Raw genomic sequence first — 20,408 nt, 5'->3', positions numbered from 1 at the left:
AGTGCTGCCATCTCACCCTGCCAACCAGCTGCAGGCAGCTGCTCCCCAAGGAGCCATCTGGGGAGGGACATCACACACGGGGGACAGTTTATTTTCTCCATTAGAAAAGGAGACACCAACTCCACCACCTCCTGGCAGACATCACAGGCAGCGACACCACAGCCTGCAGAGCAGACATCTGTGACCACAGCCCTGGCCTGGGGCAGGAGGGATGGAGGCAGCAGGCTGGGATGGGGGAGAGGATGGAGACAGATGTGTTTCTTGCAGCCTCAAGAACCTTGCCAGGAGGCTCAGCAGGTGCAGAATCCAAGAAGACCTCTCCACAGCCTCAATGCAGGACCCAGCAGTCCCCTCTGCACCAAGCAGCAGGATGTGCCTTCAACACCCCCACACCCAACCTTGTCCCAGGGCAGCCCAGAGAGTCAGACCTCTTCTGCTTTCCACTCAGGACCCCAAGCATCAACTGAGCACCCAGGGAGGTCAGAAATGCCACAGAACATACAAGATGCTGCCAGGGCAGCCAGGAGGTGGAGGTCACCACTTGCCCTGCCAGTTCACACAGGTGATGGAGTGGAAGGTGGCTTTTGAGGTCAGCCACTGAGCACATACAGGAGCCAGTATGGACATTCATGCTCTGCTCTGACCAGCCCTGACTGTTCCCAGCAACAAGAGGAGGGCTGGAAAAGCTAAAGCTGGGCAGAGGAAGCTAAAACAGGGAGTGCTAAGGGAGGGTGCAGCATCCTGCTCCAGCTCCCCAGCACCCTGGAGCCAGCCCTCTGGCAGCCTCGCAGGGAAATACCAGAAGAGAGAACAGGGTCATGACTTGGGACCTCCCAGCCTCCCTGGAGGCATCACAAGCACTGACAGGGGATCAGCAGAAAGGGGAAAGGACTGGATTTGGTTTCAGTTAGGATCAGGGAATGAGCCAGGCAGAGCAGTGAGGGAAAGCAGGGAATGTGGGAACAGTTGGCCCTGGTCAGCAGGATGCTCACCACTGGCTACAAGGAGTCCAGATCCAGGATGGGAGAGGGTTGAGCTGAAGGTAACCTCAAGCCAGCAATACCCAGAGCAAGCTCTACTACCCACCAAGGGAGAGCTGCAGCCCCTGGCCTGTGTGTGCTCAGGGCACAGGAGCTGCCCAGGGCAGCTGGGAGTGGAGGCAGAAGGGTGGCAGGAAGGACAGAGAGGGCACAGGGGAGGCTTAGCAGAAGTTGGGGATGGAAACCACCACGGGGGGCAGAGGTTGGCTGCAGCCAGTCCAGCAGTGAGCCCCCAGGGCTCTATTTCTGCATGTCACCCTGCAGCAGCAGGACGATGGAGGGGTCACTCCTGGCTGCCTCCTTGAACTCCTCCAGGGAGATTTGATCATCCTTGTCCTTGTCCATCTTGGTGAAGATCTTGTCCACACGCTGCTGGGGGGTCAGCCCGTCCTGGTTCATCCTCATCATGATCACAGTCCCCACCATCTTGTAAATGGCCTGCAGCAAGAGGGGAAGCAAAGGAGCAGAGTGGGAATGCTGGATGGGCAGAAGCCTGCTGAAGGATTGGGGCTTGGAACTGGGTGAGCTTTGAGGTCCCTTCCAACCTAAACCATTCTGTGATGCTAAAGACCCCAGGGCATGGCAAGGGGACAGGATTGCTGCACTGCTGGGGCCCAGGGAGGTGCTGGCAGGAGCTGTGCACAATCAGGGTCACATCAGGTGCCCTTCAAGCAAGGCTCTAGGGAAGAAAAATCATCCTTTGATGCCAAAAAAAAAAGATAAAAGAGAACCCAAGAGATGTGAAAAGCCTCCAAAAACAAAAGGGAGGGTGGGGGGAGGGAACCAGCCTGGCCCTGCTGATTTCAGCCAGTACCTCAATGATCTCCAGCATCTCCAGGCGTGTGATCTTCCCGTCCCCATCCAGGTCGTACATCTCAAAGGCCCAGTTGAGTTTCTGGTCAAAGGTGCCCCTGGAGGTGACAGACAGGGCACAGATGAACTCCCTGAAGTCGATGGTGCCGTCGCCGTTCTTGTCGAAGGTGCGGAAGGCGTGCTGGGCGAACTTGGAGGCGTCTCCGTAGGGGAAGAACTGCAGCGAGGGGAGGAGAGAAAGAGAGAGAGAGAAACAAGGAGGAGGAGCTCAGCGTGGAGTCTCCCCCTCTGTCCCAGCAGGAGCAGGCTGCCCCAGCCCCACGGGCAGCACCTGAGCCCTCCCACAGAGCCCACCTTGATGTAGAGCTCCTGGAACTCCTCCAGGTTAAGGATGCCAGAGGGACAGTCCTTGAGGAAGCCTTTGTACCACTGCTTGAGCTCCTGCTCGCTGAACTCTGTGCTCCTCACCAGGTCATCCAGCATCTCCGGGGCCAGCTTGCTGCTGTGCTTGCCCATGGCTGCCCCTGGCAGGGAAAACAAAAGGCTCCTGCACACCGGGCACGGCGAGGGCTGGAGCCCCCCTGTCCTTGCTGACCAGCTCTGCATGCCTCTTCCCAGTGCTGGAGCTGCTCCACCCAGCTGGCAGGTGTCCTTGCACTGTCAAATGCCAGGACAGTGACCCTGGCACTGGGCACAGGCTCAGTGCCCATGCTCAGCTGTGACTTTTGCTGCTGGAGTAGTGCAGGAGCTGGTCCTGGGGCAGCCTGGCAGTACAGCCAGCAGCAGAGAATGAATCATAGAATGGTTTAGGTTGGAAGGGACCTCAAAGATCATCCAATTTCAACTCCCTGGTATGGGCAGGGACACCTCCCACTGGAACAGGTTGATTGAGGTGGTCCTGAACACCTCCAGGGAGGTTGTGGAGCACAGAAGCTCCACAACCTTCCTGGGAAACCTGTGCCAGTGTCTCCTCACCCTTAACCTATGCCAGTCTCTCACCACCCTCATTGCAAAGAACTTCCTCCTAACATCCACTTCCAATCTCCCCTCTGCCAGTTTAAACCCATTCCTCCTCCTCCTGGCATGACAAGATCTTGTCAATAGTCCCTCCCCAGCATCACCTCCAGTCCATCCCATCTCCAAGCCTGGCTCCCTTCAGGCAGCAGACGAAGAAGCACCCAAAAATCAACTGAAGACTCACAACTCCTCCTCACGTGGCCTTTACCAGGCCACAATGCCCAGCTGCCCTCTGCAAGGATGGCACAAAGAAGAGACAGCACCAATCTGCCATCAAAGCAGGGAGACACCTCACTGGCACCATCAACGTCCAGCCAGGCACAGTGATTCCCAACTTGCCTCCTAGTCAGCCCTTGGTGAGAACGAGGTCCATGGGCAGGCTCCCCCTTGCCCACAGCACAGTGCCCTGGAGAGCTCTGGCAAGCCCACAGCTGCGTGGGCAGGATGAGGAGCAGCTCTGATACACTCCGTGCCCGCTCCCACGCAGCCTTGGCTGCTGGCACCGCTCAGCCTGAGCAGCAGATGGTTTGCTGAGAGCTCCTGGAGCTCTGTTCTCCGTGGAGAGAGTTGAGTAGAAGTTCACCTGGAGCTCAACCAAGCTCTGTGTCCCTCCCAAGCACCTGGTTTCCTGGCCATGTGGGCTTGAGGGACATGGGAGTACCCTGGGGTGGGCACAAGCCTCCCCTGGTAGCACTGTGAGGCTTCTCCCACTCCCAGCCCATCCCACAGGCAGAAGCTGCTTCCTGCCCCTTCATCCCACCAGCATCTGTCACCGCCTGCTGTGGCAGCACTTAGCCCACCACCCCCCAGCTGCCAGAGCTGAGGACATGTCTGGATGCCCACGGAGAACACGCTCAGCTGTGGAGCTATGTGAGTCCTCCTGGTCTGGCTCTAACCTGCAAGGACCAATTGATGCCCGCCACGCTCCATGCCCATGTCCTCCCACATCTCCCACCAGCCATGCTGACAGGTGGGTGCAGCCTGGGAGCAGCTTTTCCACCAGGGAACAGCATGGGACATCAGGGAACGCCACACCTTGCCCTGCAAGCAAAGCCCTGGGAGAAGCCAGGACTCAGCATCCTTTGGACCACATCCATCCCCCAATCTGGACGGGACCACGGCAGGGGAGGGGACAGCAGGGACCACAAAGGCCATCACATGCTTGGCGTGAAGCTCTCGTCTCAAAGCAGCGGTATTGTCCTCGGTTACTGGCTGCTGGTGCCGGCGCAGGGCAGGGGGGGATCGTTACGGGTGTCCCCCACCCGGGGCTGGTACCAGCCTCCAACATCACCCGACGGATCGGCACCTGGGGATCGGCAGGGAGGGGCCGCAGGGCCCTGCCCCGGGGTCTGGAAGGGGAGGCTGGGCTGGGGGCAGCAGCACTCGGGCGTGCGAGGGCTGCTCTACCCACCGGGGAAGGGGTGGGGCAGCTCCGGAGCACCGGCACCCGCTGGAACTGGCTGCCGGGATGAGCACGGCTGCCCGTACCTGCCCCGACGGCAGCTCCGCACCGGGGAGCGGCTCCCAGCCCCGATGGCCCTTACCTGTGGCACGGCGCGGGCAGGAAGCGGCTCGGTGGGGCCGGGCGGGGCACGGAGCCGGTGCCGGTACCGGAGGGGCCGCGGTCCAGCCCTCCGGCTCTGCCCGCGCCGCTCCCGCCCCTCTTGTAGCCGGGGGCCGCCTGCAAACTCCCCCCCAGTGCCGACGGCGACGCTCGCCCGTTGGCTGGGAGCGCTGTCAATCAGCCGGGAGGGGCTGCGGCGGGGGTCGAGGTGGGATACTGGGGGGGGTACTGGGATGCTGGGAAAGGAAATGGTAGTGGGATGCTGGAGGGAGGAGGTAGAAGGGATGCTGGGGCCAGGATGCTGGCAGTGGGCTGCAGGGGGGATGCTGGCAGTGGGATGCTGGGACCAGGATTCAGGGACGCTGCTGGCACTGCCTGGTCCCCAGTCCTGAGCAGACCCTCACTGTGCTCCCTGATCCCTCCTCCTGCTGGCCCTCTCTGCTGCTGCTTCCCTACTTCCTCCTCCTCACTATACCCCACTCAAACACCTCTGGCTTCTATCCCTGGTGGTGGCTGATACCAAAGCACCCCAAAATCCCCATTCTTTGGCGTGCTTCAGCGGTGGCAGGGCCGTGCTGCCTGCAGAGGGGACACCAGGACACACCCCAGTGCTCCTCCCTTGGCAGAGCTGCAGCTGAAGGTGAAGGAGGAAGGATGCAGGAAACAGCCCTGATCTCCAGAACCAAACGTGGAGTGTTTCCATGGTGATCACTGGCAGCTCTTCGCAGTGACCTTGGCCATCCCTCTGCCACTCCGGTGCCACCGGTGTCCGTCTGCAGCTGGGGGCTACTGAGCACGGATGAAGTCTCCATCCAGGCACGGCTAAGTCCCCATCCCAGTCCCCAGTGGGGCTGGGGGCTGCCGTGGCTCAGATCATTGCCCTGCCCAGCTCTGCCCTGCCTTTGGGAGCACCCAACCCCCGCTATGGAGCTGGCTGCGTGGAGCTGCAGAAGCTGCCCCAGCTGGAGGAGAGGAGGAGGAAGGCACATCAATGTCTGCAGCTGTGCTCGGGCTGCAGGCAGCCAGCACCCACCTGTCCCACGGGCAGAGGGTCTGAGACTCCCCCCAGGGCTGGACGTGACCCCTGCCCAGGGCAGGATCCTCACCCAGGAGGGGACAATTCATCCCCGCGGCTTTTAGGTCACTCCAGTAGCCTCCACCAGCCAGGTGCTGGGCACTCAGCTTCGCCTGGCCGAAGGCTCTCCGTGAGCCCCCCCCCCCGTGCCAGCCGGGCAGCTCACTGCCGCCGCTTGCATGCTTAAGCAAAGAAGACATCAATTAGCACCACTGCAAACTGCCTGCGCTCAGGGTGTGCACAGGGGGAGGGGGGGATGAAAAATTAATGAGGGCTTAATTGGAATGGTCTGGCTGCCAGGGCTGAGGCTGGCACAGCTCAGCTCCCGGGACACTGCGTGCCAAAGGGGACGTGGGGCCGCTGCAAGAGAGAGGGGGGGGGCTAGGCTAGGACAAGGGCAGCTGTGGGGTACTGGGGTGTCCAATGTTCGGGGGGCTGTGGCACCCCAAATCCTGACGCTGGGGAGCCCTGTGTGTAGCTGGCCACGAGCACCCAGCTGAGCCCAGCACCCAAGTGGGGGCACCCCAAGCCAAGACATGAGCCCAGCACCCAGAGCTGTGGGCTCTGACGTTGCAGAGGGGACACCAGGCTGGCCCGGGCTGTGGGGGCACACCAGCTCTGCTGGCACCCCTGGCTCCATGGCAGCCCTTTGCTCCCCACTGCTGCAGCAGCGTCGCTGCAGCTCCCTGTGCCGGGGTCCCTGGGGTTGAGAGCTGCCAGGACCTCGCCGAGTGCTATAACCCCTCCTTCCCAGCCACGCCGCCGGTTCCAAAGGACTGCAGCTTCCCCCAGTGGCTACGGCCCGCAGTAGCACAGCTTTGGGGGGTTGTGCCCCACGGCAAGGACCCCACAGCCACACCCCCCCACTGCCAGGGGGCTGCTGGAGCTGGATCAGCCTCCCCCTCCCCAAAACTGCTGGCAGCTGTGGGGAGCAGGAGTCACCACCGCTCATCCCAGTCTGCCCACAGCCCACGTCCCACTGCGTGGCCAGATGGCAGGAGCTCAGCCAGCCCCTCTGTGACCCCCACGCCCAACCTTCCTCTGCCTTGAGCACCCCCACGGCATGGCTCTGGGCGGGTCCATCACCCCGGGAGTCATCGGCTGGGCAGGGAGGGGAAGTCCTGGGATAGACACACAGCCTCAAGCTGTGCCAGGGGGGGTTCAGGCTGGATGTTAGGAGGAAGTTGTTGGCAGAGAGAGTGATTGGCTTTGGAATGGGCTGCCCAGGGAGGTGTTGAAGCCAAGCCTGGCTGGGGCACTTAGTGCCATGGTCTGGTTGATTGGGCAGGGCTGGGTGCTAGGTTGGAGGAGCTTGGAGGTCTCTTCCCTATGTCACATCCCTTCAGACCACAACCACTGCAACCCTCCTTTTATTCACAGTGCCACAGCTGGGGCAGGGGGCTGTGGGCTGTGGGCACATGCTGGGATGCCAGGATGGACTCCAGGTGGCTTCTCCCCTGGCACACATGTGACCATGGGAAAGGCAGTGCCAGCCCCACTAACTGAGCTGTGGTTGGCAGAGTTCTGGAGCAAAACAGGGATTGTTTTCACTCTCTTGTCCATTTCTCCATCCCTTCAAACCATCTTTCCTCACCAGCCTTTTACCCAGCCACTCACCAGGTCCCTCCCCTGCCCTCCAAGCCCTGGCATCAAGGTGCTGTAGGATGGGCACCCACACGATGTTTTCCTGCATAGGAATGCCCCTGTGAAAGAGCAAAGAGCTGCCACTGGGCAAGCTGCATCCAGAGGTGGCCACGCTGCTGGGAGACCCTCCTGGTGCCCCCACAGCCATGCCTGGCACCAGCCTGGGAAAGGGGATGGAAAAGCAGAAATACTCCAGATTTGAGGCTCCCCATCCGGGTCCTACCTCCCCCTCCCCACCCCTCTGGGAACAGCTCTGTGCTGGCATGTGCCAGCCAGCCCCCTCCTGGCTGTGGGCTGGGATGAGGCGGCAGAGGACACATGGTGCTGCCTGGCCACACCTGGGCTCCGGGGGCATGCATCTGGCTTGGCCCCATGGCGGTGGCACTGGGTGGGCTCAAAGGCTGTCCCCACCCCCGCAGAGAGGGCCGGAGGGCGGCGGGGGGTGGGTGGATAGCGCTGCCATCCAGGAGCAAAGGGAAATGTAGGGCATCGCTCTCCCTGCTCGGAGCAGACTGTAGGTGCTAAGCCGGGGCTGGCTGCAAAGGCGGGGGGGGGGGGGGGGGCACACAGAGGTACCCACTCACGCTCATCACGTCCCCCCCACACCCAGCAGCACCCCGGCAGGACCCAAAGCCCTCACCCAGGCAGGTTCGCTGCCTGGCACGCATGGGGTTAAGCGTCCTCATCTCCCTCACACTTGAGACGTCACCGTCACCAGTGGCGTGGGGGGCGGCGGGGGGGGCTGGGGGCTATGGTGGTCTTTGTGGTGCATTGGCAGCTGGCGCAGGGCGGCTCACGCACACGGCTCTGCCCCGACTCCCGCGTTCCGCCAGCAGCCGCAGACGCCCCCGCAGCCGCCGCCGCCTGCCCACGCCTCCAGCACCCCACGGCCACGGTGAGCACCAGCGGCCACGGGGGGCAGGGGACAGGGATGTCACCAGGCCTGAGAGCAGGGGAGGGAGCGGGGTGAGGGGGCTCCGGCAGCCGCTGATTGTCTCCCCCCGGGGATCCGAACTGCTTAGCGGGGCTACTCTTTCCCTTTGCGCCCCCAACGCTTGCTGGGTGCCCCCAGGAGTGGGGGGGTGAGGGGGTGGGTGCAGCCTAGCCCCAGTACCCTACCCCCCCTCCCCTCTCCCGGGCGCTGCAGCCCCAAGGTGGCCCCGGGTGGGTGCGGGCACACGGCTGGGTGCTCGCTGCTGTGCTGGGGGGGGTGCTGCGGCTCGGCGCCCCGGCAGCCCTGCGGTAAATCCTGCCGCTCATCCACCGCCGCAGCCAGGCGGGGGGGAGGCCCCCAGCACCCCTCCGATCCCTTAGGTTATGGGGGCTCAGCGCCATGTGGGGCTCAGCCCCACGGAGGGACTCGCACCACCCTCCAAGCCCGGGAGGTTCTCAAGCCGAGGTGGGGAGTGACAGCCCCAGGAAGCTCCAACTCCACCCTGGGCAGGGATGGAGGTGCTCTGGTTCATCCTGGGGCAGGATTTGGCCCCAGCATCCTATTCCCAGGGTGAGAAATCTCCCTCCCCGCCCTGGCAAAATCCTTCAGGCACCTCGTGTCTGACCCTGCCACTGCGGCGCTGCCAGTGCGGCCACGGGCGGGGGGCGGCTGCACGGCGGGGGCTCGGTGGTGGCGGTGGGCACCGGCTCCAGCACCCATCGGGAGCCCAAGGGGGCAAGGGGTGTCCACGAGTCGTGGAGCCGAGTCAAACGGAAGGGGCACCCAGCTCCAGGCCGGGGGTGGGGTGCTGCACCAGGCTGCGGTGCCCACAGCGGTGCTGTGCCAAGAGCAAAGGGGCACAGCCCCCGAAAGGCCCCCCGGGGTGACACAGTGATGGCAACGCTGCCCCTTTGGCGTGGCCAGCCTGGGTACCGCGGGCTGCTGGGGGGAGATGCTTTGGGGTGCAGGATTTGGCCCTGCCTGTGCAGGAGGGGGGGGGTTTTCACCCCATTAGCTGGGATGTCCCCACAGAGGTGACACTCGCTGTGGGGTCTCCACAGGGCAGGATGCTCGTGGAGAGTAGGGAGAGGGTACAGAGAGAGGAAGGGGTGCCAGGGCCGGGCTGGGGCACAGGGAGGCCACCACAGGGAGGGACAAAACTCGAGGCCAGCTCAGGTATGGCTGGGGACAGGGAATCAGCTGCCTCCTGCCCTGCATCCTCCCCACAGAGCAGCTCTGCACGGGGGGAGCCTTTCCCAGGTGATTTGTGGTGTGTGGGTGCCCCAGTTCAGCCCCACAGCAGCCTGTGCTGGAGGGAACCACTCACCCCCCATGGCAGCACCCCCGGGGGACATGCGTGAGGGTCCCGGGGCCAAGAGCCACCATGGGCCATGGGCACCTGGGACCAAGGAAATGATGCAAACTGGGGGCTGAGCCCCCACAAAGCAGGGGGGCTGCAGCGGTCCCCCCCTCCCAGCCAGCACAGATCAGGCCTCATACCAGGCTGTCCCCACACTGGGGACCGTGGGACCCCATCCACGCTCCCTCCCTGGGCACAGGCAGAGCTCGGTGGTGACAAATCCCAGCCCCAGGCTGCCCGTCAAGGACACTGGTGGCACAGGGACGAGGGCACCCTTGTGCTGATCACAGCCTGTGTGCAGATGCTGGAGCTCAGCAGGTGCAAATCTCCCAACCCCAGGGCCCCCCAGCACTGTCCTGCAGGGCCCAGCACCCATCCAAAACACCCCCAGCACCCAGCACTGGGCTCACCTGGTGTCTTTGTGCCCCACTATGGGGCATGAGCACCCACTTCTTGTGGGGAAATGGGGGCAGGGTGTGCAGTACCCAACCTGGGTGCCCTGGCTCCCCCAAAGCATCACTGGGGCATGAGGTTGATGCATTTTAGGCAGCCTCAGTGTAAATCCATCACTTACCAGGACCAGGAGGAAGAGGAGGAAGGCAGAGCCCTCACTGTTGATGCCTATGGTCTGCACTGGAGCCAAACAGGGGGCACTGGGCTGGGGGGCAGCAATCCCATCCCTGGCACAAAGCCACCTCATCCCTCCCCACCACCACTGCCTCTTTCAGCTCTCCCTCTCCCCTTCCCCAGCCACATTAATTAAACCCAAGTGCTTAATTAACAACCTGCTAAACCCCACAGCTGCTTCCTGGAGCCCACTAACACCACGGGGCCAAGGCTGCCTCCCTTCCAGCCCTGCAGGAAATGTGGGAACTCAGGGAGCATCCCAAAGGATGCAGGCTTTGGGTTGTGCTTCAGCAGCAGCAGGCAGGGATCTTCACACAGAGCAGAGCAAACCCAGCCAGGGGCACAGGGAAGGTCATCCCTGAGAGGGGGGGGACACCTTGGCCTCACCAAGGAAAGATGGGGGCAGCTGCTGGCAGGTGCCCCCAAGGAGGGCACAGGGAAGGTGAAGCTCAGCCAGTGCCCGGTGAGCTCCTGGCAACGCCAGCTGCTGGCAGTGGAAAAATGATGGAGGCAAATCAGATGAAGGCTGCTGGCTGTGAGCCAGGGCTGGGAGAAGCAGTGTCCCACCCTGCTTGCCTGCCTGCTCACCCACCTCCTGGCCCCCTGGGTAAGGAGGTGCCCCCGTGGGTGGCCTGACCCTCGTGTCCTCCTGCCCTCAGGTCCCTGCCGGCCCATGAAGTGATTCAGGCAGGTGGCACAGCCCTGCTCCTGCCATAGCTGCCACCGCACCAGGTCTGAGGTAAGGACCCAGCACCGCGGCCGCGGGGTGGGTGAGATGCTCTGGTGAGGGCACCACCAGAAACCCCAGCCCTGTCACCCTGGCGGCTTGGCATGACCTAGCGGGGGTCACCTGGGGCAGCCCCCTCCCTGGGGCTGGGGTGGGGGAACTGGGGCGCCTCGGGGGAGGTGTCACACACAGGAAGAGTGACCCCTGTGAGCCCACACCCCACTTCCCTGCTCACCCCCACTAAGGGCAGTGGCAGCAGCGTGGGGAGAGCTGCCACGTTCTGGCAAACGCTCCCAAGCCTGCGCCCTGGCCAGGGGCGGGTCGGGGCAGGGGCCGGGGGCCGGCAGAGCCCAGGGGGGTGGGTGCAGGCAGGCGCCGCGGCGGCGGGGCGGGGGCTCGGGCGCTGGTGCCGCTCCACTCTGCTGTGTTTCTCTCGCTCAGGTCTGCTGGCCATGGGCAACCTGATAAAGGTACTGGGCAAAGATTTAGAAAACTGTCCCCATTTTTTCCTGGATTTTGAAAGTAAGTCCTGTGAGCAGGGCGGGCGCGGGAGGGGGCCAGGGCCGCTGCCGAGGCTGCTCTCCAGAAGATGGGGACAGGCACAGTGCCCCCGAGCTGCCCCGTGTGCCCAGGCACAGCCCACGGAGGGCTGAGTGGGGCAGCGGAGCGGGACCCTGAGAGTTGCCCCATCCCTGAAAGCACCAAGGAGGAGTCCCTGGCCGAGCGGTGGGGGTGCAGGACACGTCCCGGCAGCAGAACCCGGGCCAGGAGGACCCCAGGCGTGTGCCCGCTGCTGCTGGGCTGAGTGGCCGTGTGGCACGTCCCCTGCCACCCCCGTGGAGGCCAGGGAAAGGAGGACAGAAGGAGCCGTGCCAGGAGAGGCAGTGGTGACTGCAGCCTGTGCCCGAGGAACGGGGGTCGGGGACCCAAGGTGCACGACCCCAGCTGCCCACTGGCCTGGGCCGACTGTGCCAGCACAGCACAGCTCTGGGGAGGGCACAGGAGCATACGGGAGATGGTGGCCGCCATGGCAGGACAGCAGGCGCAGAGCAGCCCCGCGGGGCCCCTTTCCTCCCCCTTCCTCTCGAGGCACAGCTCAGAGCAAGAGCCAGAGGGGTAAAAATAGTGCAGCAGCAACCGCTCACCCCGGGCCCCGACGGGGAGAGGCCGAGCTCAGCTCACCACAGCAGCTCCAGCACCCGCACACCCCAAAATAGCCAGGGCCGGGGTCACAGCCACCCCTCTCCCACAGCGAGACTCCTTCCTGGCTCCTCCTGCGTCCTTTGAGGCAGCTTCGCCTTCGTCCGCTTCCAGCAGCACCTCGGCACTGGAACGGGGGCGCTGTGGGGGCTCCCCAGGACTCCCCTTTTTGGGCTTGGACCCGCAGCTAGAGGTGGGGGGACGCCTGTAGCCGAGACCCGAGGGACTCGCTCACCGCTTCGCCCTCCTCGCCGGAGCCCGGCGGCTCCCTCCTCCCTTCGCTCCTTCCTCTCCATCACCCATCCGCCAGCGCTCATCACCATTGCGGGGGGAAGAGGCTGCAGCCCGGGGCCGGGAGCAGCCGTTGGGGGTCACCTCAGCGGCACCCCCAAGCCCTCCCGGGGAGCAGCAGGGCGGGGACCGGGGGCTCCAAACCGCCGCCGGGCGCTGCCCGCAGCCCCGCACCTCTTCCCCGAGCACCCCCTCACCGTCATGCTTTTTTCCTCTTGTTTCTTCTCTTGCAGGTTTCACATGGGGAACCTTCTTAAAGTGTTGACTTATAACGAACTTGACCAAGGCCCTAATTTTTTCCTTGACTTTGAAAGTGAGATGGGATTTTTATTTTCCTGTTCTGTTTCGTCCTTATTCTGAGTTCCACATCCACACCATTTTGAGTTCTCGTCCCTCGTCGCCCATCGCATCGCGCCCATCCCAGATGTCCTCCCCCCACCTTTTTGCCGTCCGGGGGTCACCCCGGGGAGGGGGGTCCGTGGCTGTTGGGCAGACCCACGCCCGTTGGGGCTATCTCTCTGCACCTCTTCCCCGCGGCGCTTTGCAGCCCGTCGGGGCCAGCCCCGGGGCTGGGGGCTGCTCGGGGACCCCCCATGAGCAAGGACCACGGTCGCAGGGCAGCCAGGACTCACCCCTTACTTGTCCCCTCTCCGTGACTCGGCTCGAACTGGGGCAAGGAGATGGAGCAGGGGGAGAAACCCGCCAGGAAGGGCTGCGGGCTGGCGGGGGGAGCTGCGGGCTGGGGTGCTGGCACCCCACTCCGGCTCTCGCCGCCCGGGGCCCCGCTCAGAGCCCTGCGGGTTTCTCTCCCCGGGGCGCTGCCCTGCAGATGCGCAGCCGACGGAGGCCGAGACGGCAGTGTGGAACCAGGTGAACGCTGTGCTGGAGGAGGCGCAGGCGGTGCTGGCCGAGCTGCAGTCGTACACGGGCGCCGGGCAGGAGATCCGAGAGGTGGGTACAGCTCCGGTGCCCGCTGCCCACACACCCACCACGACGTGGAGCAGTCACCCGTGTTCTCCCCACGGTAGGCCATCCAGAACCCTGGGGATCTGCGGCTGCAGGAGAGGGCCTGGGGCGCTGTGTGCCCGCTGGTCGCCAAGCTGAAGCGTTTCTATGAGTTCTCCCTGCGGCTGGGTGAGCTCTTCAGACCCCATCCCCCCCTCCCTGCATGCCACATCCCTCCATGGGGCAGGTCCGCGGCAGCCCAGCCCGCGGGTGTGCTCAGCCGTGGATGCCCGCACCGCCCCGTGCCTCAGTTTCCCCAGGTGGGGCTGGGGAGGTGCAGGGGAGCAGGGCGGGGACCAGTGGTGCTTTGTCCCCAGAGAATGCCCTGCGGAGCTTGCTGGAGGCCCTCACCAGCCCCCCATACGCCCCAACCCAGCACCTCGAGCGGGAGCAAGCCTTGGCCAAGCAGTTCGCTGAGATTCTCCACTTCACCCTCAGCTTCGATGAGCTCAAGGTACCTCCCTGTGACCCCTTGGGCTGGGAGGGTGCCCACATTGAAGCCATGCAAAAGCTAAGAGGCAGTGCAGTCCCTTGTGACCCCAAGGCTCATCCCGGGCACACCAAACTGGTCCTGGCCCCCACCTTGGTCCCTAAAGTCAAACTGCCCCTCCCAGATGACCAACCCTGCCATCCAGAACGACTTCAGCTACTACAGGAGGACCATCAGCCGAAACCGCATTAACAACCTGCAGGTGAGAGGACGATGCTGCCCCCACCCCGCCCGGGGAGGGTCACCAGGCTGGGGAGGCTCAGAGGGGAGGAGTCAGCCCCCCCAACGGCCCTCCCCGTCCTCCCTCGCAGCTGGATGCGGAGAGCGAGGTGAACAATGAGATGGCCAACAGGATGTCCCTCTTCTATGCCGAGGCCACCCCCATGCTCAAAACACTCAGCAATGCCACCACCAAGTTTGTTTCAGAGGTGAGCGAGGCCAGGGGGCACCCTCGGGCAGAGGGAAGCCTCCCTCCAGCCCTGGCACCGCAGCAGGGCCAGGAAGAGAAATGGCAGCCAGGACCTGCTGGGTTTCAGAACAAGACCCTCCCGATCGAGGACACAACCGACTGCCTGAGCACCATGGCCTGCGTCTGCAGGGTGATGCTGGAGACCCCGTGAGTACCCGGCGGGGGGGGCGGGGGGGGCGTCTGGGTGCCAGGCTGGCAGCCTGGTGGGCTCAGCCAGCCCCTGCCCCCGCACAGGGAGTACCGGAGCCGCTTCACCAACACCGAGACCCTCCTGTTCTGCATGCGGGTGATGGTTGGCGTCATCATCCTCTACGACCACGTCCACCCCGTGGGAGCCTTTGCCAAGACCTCCAAGATCGATGTGAGTGGCCGTGGGGTGCACCTGGGGGGCCACAGCCGTCCCGCTCATCCCAGTGTAGCTGTGACACCCAGGGGGTCCCTCCGCCTGCATGTCCCCTGTGGGGGCGCTTCTGTCTGACCTGGTGCAGAGCTCAGCCCCACCTGGAGCAGTGAGGAGGAGGAGGAGGGTGGGGAGGAATCACAGGAGTTGGAAGGGAGATCATCCAGCCCACCCCCCCCAGCAGAGGGTCACCTGCAGCAGGTCACACAGCGCTGCACTGTCCGGATGCGCCTGGAAGGTCTCCAGAGGAGGAGACTTCAACCCCCCAGGGCTGCAGCAGCCTGGCAGTAAAGCAGCTTCTCCTCGGGCTGGGGTGGCACCTCCTGTGCCCCACCTCGGCAGAAGGGAAGGGGGCAGCCCCTGGGGGCGCCTCCAGGCTCTCACGGCCGCTCTCGCTCCCTCCACCAGATGAAAGGCTGCATCAAAGTGCTGAAGGATCAACCCTCGACCAGCACCGAGGGGCTGCTGAACGCTCTGAGGTGAGCTGGGGGCGGCGGCGCAGGGCTGCGGCTGGCTCTGCGGGCTGGCAGCGGAGCAGGTGGCGGTGCCGGGGGGGGTGACTGTGCCCTCTCCGTGCAGGTACACCACTCGGCACCTCAACGACGACACCACCTCCAAACAGATCCGGGCCCTGCTGCAGTGAGCGGGGGGGTGGCACCGTCCCCAGCTCCGCCCAGCACCGCACTGCTCCCCGGGGCCAGGGGGAAAGGGACCAGAAGAAATACACAGAAATACGAAAATAATCACGAAAACGGCCCCGGGCCACCCCCAGGGCACTCCTGCCCCACCCCCACCCCTCCTCCCACCCCCTCCTAATCAACGCTCACTCACCGGACACGAGGTGTGAGTGGCACCTTGGGGACATCCACGCTGGGGGAGGGGGGTGCTGGGGCCAGGCAGGATGGACCCGGGCAGGGACGTGCCTGTAGGGCTGGTGGCAGTCAGTGCCCATGGCATGGGAGGGCACCTTGGGGAGGGAGGAAAGGGGCAGGTGTCAGCCCTGTCCTCATCCTTGTCCCCGAGCATCTGGCTGCAGAGGAAGAGGAGGAGGAAGAGCAGAGATGCCTGCAGGTGTGGGCAGGGGCTCAGCAAGGCTCCACTCACCTCCTCTTTTCTACAGCCTCTCTTTGGGTGTGCAATAAAATGACATTTAATGGTTGGGGTCTCTGCTGTGTCCCCCCCAGCCCTGCCCTGGCTTCAGGCACCTGGACCGCTGTGCTCAGCCCTCACTGACCCCCCCCAGGGTCCCATCTGTGACACCCCCAGCACGGAACGCGCCCCCCACCCCCCGCCAAGGACTATGAACCCTCTCCCGGACGCACTGGGAGCCTGTTCCTGCTTCCTGCTGGGTACCAATCCACGTCCCAGCCCCACTCTGGCACTGCCAGCGACCCAAAGGGACAACAACCAAGGGCTGGCCCCCAGGGTGACCCCCACCACCATGGTGGGGCTGCCCCCAAGTCGGCCCACCTAAGGCATCCTCCTACCCCAATGCCCCAGGGGCTGCAGACTGGCAGGACTGGGAGGCTGCCGGAGGCCATGGCTGGGTGCCACCTGCCCGTGCCTCTGCCGGCAGAGGGCCCTGTGACACCGCCACAAAGCGGCCTCGGGCTCCCCCCCTGCGCCAGCTCAGCCTCTGCTCCCCGCCTGCAGCCCCCTGAACGGGCACCCTGGAGCACAGGGCCCTGTGCCAGCCCTTGGCTGGAGCTGCACCACCCCCACCATGGGGACACCTCAGGACATTCCCTGCCACAGCCACACTCCTGGGGCACAGGGCCAAGCCTGAGGTTTGATGCCCACTCCAGCCAGGCAGAGGTCCCCTTCCTGTGGCATTTCCCACTGGGCAGCCACTTTGTGCCACCTGTGCTGGTGGTGGGCACCCCACGTGTGACACTGGGACCCCAGAGCCCTCATGCATGGTGGCTTTCTGGTGGCTTTTCCTCGCCTCAGTGCAGTGGGTGACAGCCACAGGGGGTGGAGAAGTGTCCCCACAGCCCCAGACTTCCTCACTGACTCGCTCGTGGTGCCCACATGGGGCCACTCATCCCAGCCACTGCAGCTGGCAGTCCGGCTCGGCCCCCACGACCCCAGACCCGCGTGGGTGCCCACCAGCACCCCCAGCCACGGGCAGCCCCAGGGGATCACGAGTAGCTCCAGGAGAGGACAAAGCAGGGGGAAGAGCTGGCACCCTCAGCCCTTTGGGCACTGGCATTTCCTGGGCCCAGTGCCAGGCTCCGTCCGGGCACACCCAGGCTTTGCTGCCAAGCTCAGGAGCTGCTGAGCAGCCTTGGCCAACAGCTCCTCCTGGGCTCCTGTGCCACAGCCTCCCCACAGCCCACCCAAACCGGTGCCAAGAAGCCCCAAACCCCTTCCCTGCCCTGGCAGCAGCTCCAGGCACCAGCTCCAGGCACCAGCTCAGTTTCCCAGTGGCTACCTCCAGCCCTGCTGACCCCAAGCAGGTCCCAAAGGCTCCACCCCACCAAAAGCAACCCCCAGGGCTTGGCTCTGTCCCTGCAGTGTTCCACGGCACTGGGGAGCTGGGGACGAGGCCTGAGTGTGGTGGCAGCAGCTGCCCTGTGCCTGCAGGAGCTGCCATCCCCGGGTGATGCCATCCCCCAGGCGGTCCCCAGCCCATATGAGGCACCAGGACAGGATTGTCCCTGCAGTGTGGGAACTGGGGTGGGAAGAGCTGGGAAGCATCACCCAGGAGCTCTGCCAGGGGGCAAGGGCCAGTCAGCTCCTTCAAAGCCAGCACCGAAGCCGGGCGCAGGCAGCAGCTGGTCACCGGTGCCGGGAGAGGTGGCAGCTGTGCCACAGGGCCCCGGTGCTGGCCAGCTCCCGGCGCAGAGCTGCAGCCCAGCCACCCGTGAGGGCCCCCATGGCGCTGCCTCTGAGGCCAAACTCATGCCACATCTGTGGCTTCAGCCCCAGCTGTCCCCAGGCAGCTCCCCGCAGGGCAGAGCAGGTGGCACAGCCCGAGCCGGCCAAGGGCAGCAGCGTGGGGATGAGAAACGTCCTGCAGGGTGAGCAGTGGAGCAGAACGTGGCAGGAAAGGGAACCGACAGAGGCAAGCACAAGTCCTCAAACATCACAGTGGAGGGTCTGAGATCCAGGAGCTTCCACCTCAACACGAGGAGAAACTTTTTGGTGTGAGGGTGCTGGGGCCCTGGAGCAGGCTGCCCAGAGAGGTTCTGGAGTCTCCTGCTCTGGAGATTCTCAAACCCACCTGGACATTGGACCTCAGGAACATGCTGGAGGTGTCCTTACTTTAAGCAGGAGGTTGGTCTGGATGATCTCCAGAGGTCCCTTCCAGCCCTCACCGTGCTGGGGTTTGGTGATATCATCCAAGGGACTTTTGGCTGCTTTGAGCTGCAGGGATGGTGGCCACCAGTGAGAGCAGTGGGGGTCAGGCAGCCTCAGCTTCCCCTGCAGGCAGTGAGCGAGAGCTGAGCTTGGTGAGGTGCCATGGAGGAGGCTGGTGAAGGCTGGAGGCCAGCAGCAATGAGGGCACAGAGGGTGGGATGCAGCCCATGCACCCCTCACAGTGAGACACAGTCTTTGGGGCCACATTGGCTGCTGTGACCCCTGCACTCCTCCCAAGGCTGTCCCCTGGCACCCAGCCATGCCCAGTGCCTGGGGAGAGGAGCCCACTCCAGGTGCCCAACACCACTGCCCAGGTGAGGACACCCCCCCTTAGGGCAGGCAGTGGCATGGGGATGATGCCCACCAGCGAGGGTCTGCCCCGGGCTCAAGCTCTCCAGCAGCCACCCTCAGCCTGGCCAGGGCAGGACTTCAATTGCTGGCAGCCAAGGCAGGGCAGGGCTGCAGCAGGTTCTAATCCCGGTGTAATTAATGACCTTATCTGTGGCCAAAGCCAGTTAGATTAAGTGGCTGTGTGATGGGCTCGGGGCTGCGGCGGCACAGATGGGAGAGCTGCGCTTGTCTGGGGATTAGCGCGGGGCAGATGGAGCCAGCCCCAGCCCCAGCCCCAGCCCCAGCCCCTGCCCTCCCTGCTCCGACAGCAGCCTGAAACCTGAGACCACAACAACTTTCTCGGCGAGCTCTGCCTGGCCTCCGAGAGCCATTTCCCGGCGGTTGCCCCTTCGGCAGGGCCCAGAGCAAGAGCAGCAGCAGCAGCCGGTGCCAGGAGCTGGATCCCAGTGCCTGCCTTGAGCCCTGCGGACAGACACCAGCAAACCCTGGGGGAGCTGTCGGCGCTGGCTGCTCCCTCACTGACAGTCCTCACCCCTCTGAGGAAGCAAACTCAGCTGCTCCTTGCCGAGCCTCCACCTTCCCGTGTCCAGCCACAGCGTGAACACAGGCAAGAGTGAGAGACCCCCCCCGGGTCCTGCCACCCCCAAAAGAAGGCAGAGAGAAGGAGCCTCTGCCAGCTCAGGCTGGTGAGCAGAACAGGCAGAGTGGCAGCTCAGGCAGCAGAGGAACAACTTTTATCTGTGGGGATAACAAAGTTCCTCTTAAACCGATGAAGGAGATGAAATCCTCTGCAGCCAGCAGGGTGACTGCACCCAGAGGCAGGGCAGAGAATCCCACCCCTCACTCACACAGCTGCCCCCATGACCCCAGCCTGGCCAGGGCACACAGAACCATAGAGTCAAGCAGGTTGGAAGAGAGCTCCAAGCTCCTCCAGCCCAACCTAGCACCCAGCCCTGCCCAACCAACCACACCATGGCACTAAGTGCCCCAGCCAGGCTTGGCTTCAACACCTCCAGCCACAGCCACTCCACCACCTCCCTGGGCAGCCCATTCCAGTGCCAATCACTCTCTCTGTGCCAGCCTCAACCTGCCCTGGCACAGCTTGAGGCTGTGTCCCCTTCTTCTGTCCCTGGCTGCCTGGCAGCAGAGCCCAACCCCACCTGGCTACAGCCTCCCTGCAGGCAGCAATGAGCTCTGCCCTGAGCCTCCTCTGCTGCAGGCTGCACCCCCCCAGCTCCCTCAGCCTCTCCTCACAGGGCTGTGCTCCAGGCCCCTCCCCAGCCTTGCTGCCCTTCTCTCAACACCTTCCAGCACCTCAACATCTCTCTGGAATGGAGGAGCCCAGAACTGGACACAGCACTGCAGGGGTGGCCTGAGCAGTGCTGAGCACAGGGGTAGAAGAACCTCCCTGGTCCTGCTGCCCACACTGCTCCTGAGCCAGGCCATCATGACTCAACACCTCCACACTGGCTATCACAAGACCACACTCAACACTTCAGCAGCAAATGACAGCATCACCTGATCAGGAAATAATTGAATCCTGGAATGGCTCAGGTTGGAAGGGACCTCAGAGCTCTTCTGCTCCAACCTTCTCACCATGCCCAGGGACACCTCTCAGCTAGACTCAGCTGCTCAAAGCCTCATCCAACCTGGCCTTGAACACCCTCAGGCAGGAGGCAGCCACAGGGTGGCCCTGGGCAACCTGTTCCATATTCTCCCCACCCTGGTACAGAAGAACTTCTTCCTCAGCTCCAAACCATTCCCCCTTGGCCTGTCTCCAGGCACCCTCATGAAAAGTCTCTCTGCAGCCTTCCTGTAGGATACCTTCAGGTACTGGAAGGCAGCTCTGAGGTCCCCCTGGAGTCTTCAGCAGACTGCACACCCCCAGCTCATCCCCAGCCCAACCACAACCTAACAGCTTTACTCCTGGACTCACCTGCACCCAGGTGAGAACACAGCTCCATGCCATGCCTCTGTGTGCTCCAGTGCTGGGCACACACACCTGAGTCACAGCGGATGGCAAACAAGCCTGGGCTGG

At 63.9% G+C, this 20,408-nt stretch overlaps 2 protein-coding genes across 7 annotated transcripts; one reads left to right on the top strand and one right to left on the bottom strand.

Moving 5' to 3' along the window:
- Positions 1–70: 70 nt before the first annotated feature.
- On the bottom strand, positions 71–4,564 carry HPCAL4 (hippocalcin like 4). Its single transcript, XM_064172890.1, has 4 exons — positions 4,415–4,564; positions 2,208–2,377; positions 1,855–2,070; positions 71–1,478 (listed from the first exon to the last, which is right to left on the bottom strand). The coding sequence occupies exons 2-4, from the start codon at positions 2,367–2,369 to the stop codon at positions 1,281–1,283; spliced, it is 576 nt and encodes a 191-aa protein (XP_064028960.1). The 5' UTR covers positions 2,370–2,377; positions 4,415–4,564; the 3' UTR covers positions 71–1,280.
- LOC135190987 (CYFIP-related Rac1 interactor A-like) lies at positions 3,710–15,814 on the top strand. Of its 6 annotated transcripts, none has more exons than XM_064172888.1 (13): positions 3,710–3,840; positions 10,734–10,813; positions 11,243–11,323; positions 12,526–12,605; positions 13,122–13,243; positions 13,321–13,426; positions 13,615–13,751; positions 13,912–13,989; positions 14,099–14,215; positions 14,324–14,403; positions 14,491–14,617; positions 15,065–15,135; positions 15,236–15,814. In XM_064172888.1, the coding sequence occupies exons 4-13, from the start codon at positions 12,533–12,535 to the stop codon at positions 15,297–15,299; spliced, it is 975 nt and encodes a 324-aa protein (XP_064028958.1). In that variant the 5' UTR covers positions 3,710–3,840; positions 10,734–10,813; positions 11,243–11,323; positions 12,526–12,532; the 3' UTR covers positions 15,300–15,814. The 6 variants fall into 6 exon arrangements, with proteins under 6 accessions (XP_064028958.1, XP_064028956.1, XP_064028955.1 ...); XM_064172886.1 differs by lacking the exon at positions 3,710–3,840 and adding an exon at positions 7,860–8,048 and having other exon boundaries at positions 11,243–11,271; XM_064172885.1 differs by lacking the exon at positions 3,710–3,840 and adding an exon at positions 7,860–8,048.
- Positions 15,815–20,408: the final 4,594 nt, after the last annotated feature.

Source organism: Pogoniulus pusillus, chromosome 37 (assembly GCF_015220805.1).
Source record: "Pogoniulus pusillus isolate bPogPus1 chromosome 37, bPogPus1.pri, whole genome shotgun sequence".
Classification (NCBI taxonomy): domain Eukaryota; kingdom Metazoa; phylum Chordata; class Aves; order Piciformes; family Lybiidae; genus Pogoniulus; species Pogoniulus pusillus.
Note: the sequence above shows the minus strand (reverse complement) of the source record. Positions and strands in the feature narration are given on the sequence as shown.

Bases quoted from the DNA above. Each gene is read 5' to 3' on its own strand.
- LOC135190987 (XM_064172883.1), top strand. From the start codon at position 12,494: ATGCTTTTTTCCTCTTGTTTCTTCTCTTGCAGGTTTCACATGGGGAAC. The intron at 12,606-13,121 runs GTGAGATGGGAT...GCTGCCCTGCAG, and splicing joins TTTTTTCCTTGACTTTGAAA to ATGCGCAGCCGACGGAGGCC. The intron at 13,990-14,098 runs GTGAGAGGACGA...CCTCCCTCGCAG, and splicing joins ACCGCATTAACAACCTGCAG to CTGGATGCGGAGAGCGAGGT.
- HPCAL4 (XM_064172890.1), bottom strand. From the start codon at position 2,369: ATGGGCAAGCACAGCAGCAAGCTGGCCCCGGAGATGCTGGATGACCTG. The intron at 2,071-2,207 runs GTGGGCTCTGTG...CCCTCGCTGCAG, and splicing joins TCCAGGAGCTCTACATCAAG to TTCTTCCCCTACGGAGACGC. The intron at 1,479-1,854 runs GTACTGGCTGAA...CTCTTGCTGCAG, and splicing joins AGATGCTGGAGATCATTGAG to GCCATTTACAAGATGGTGGG.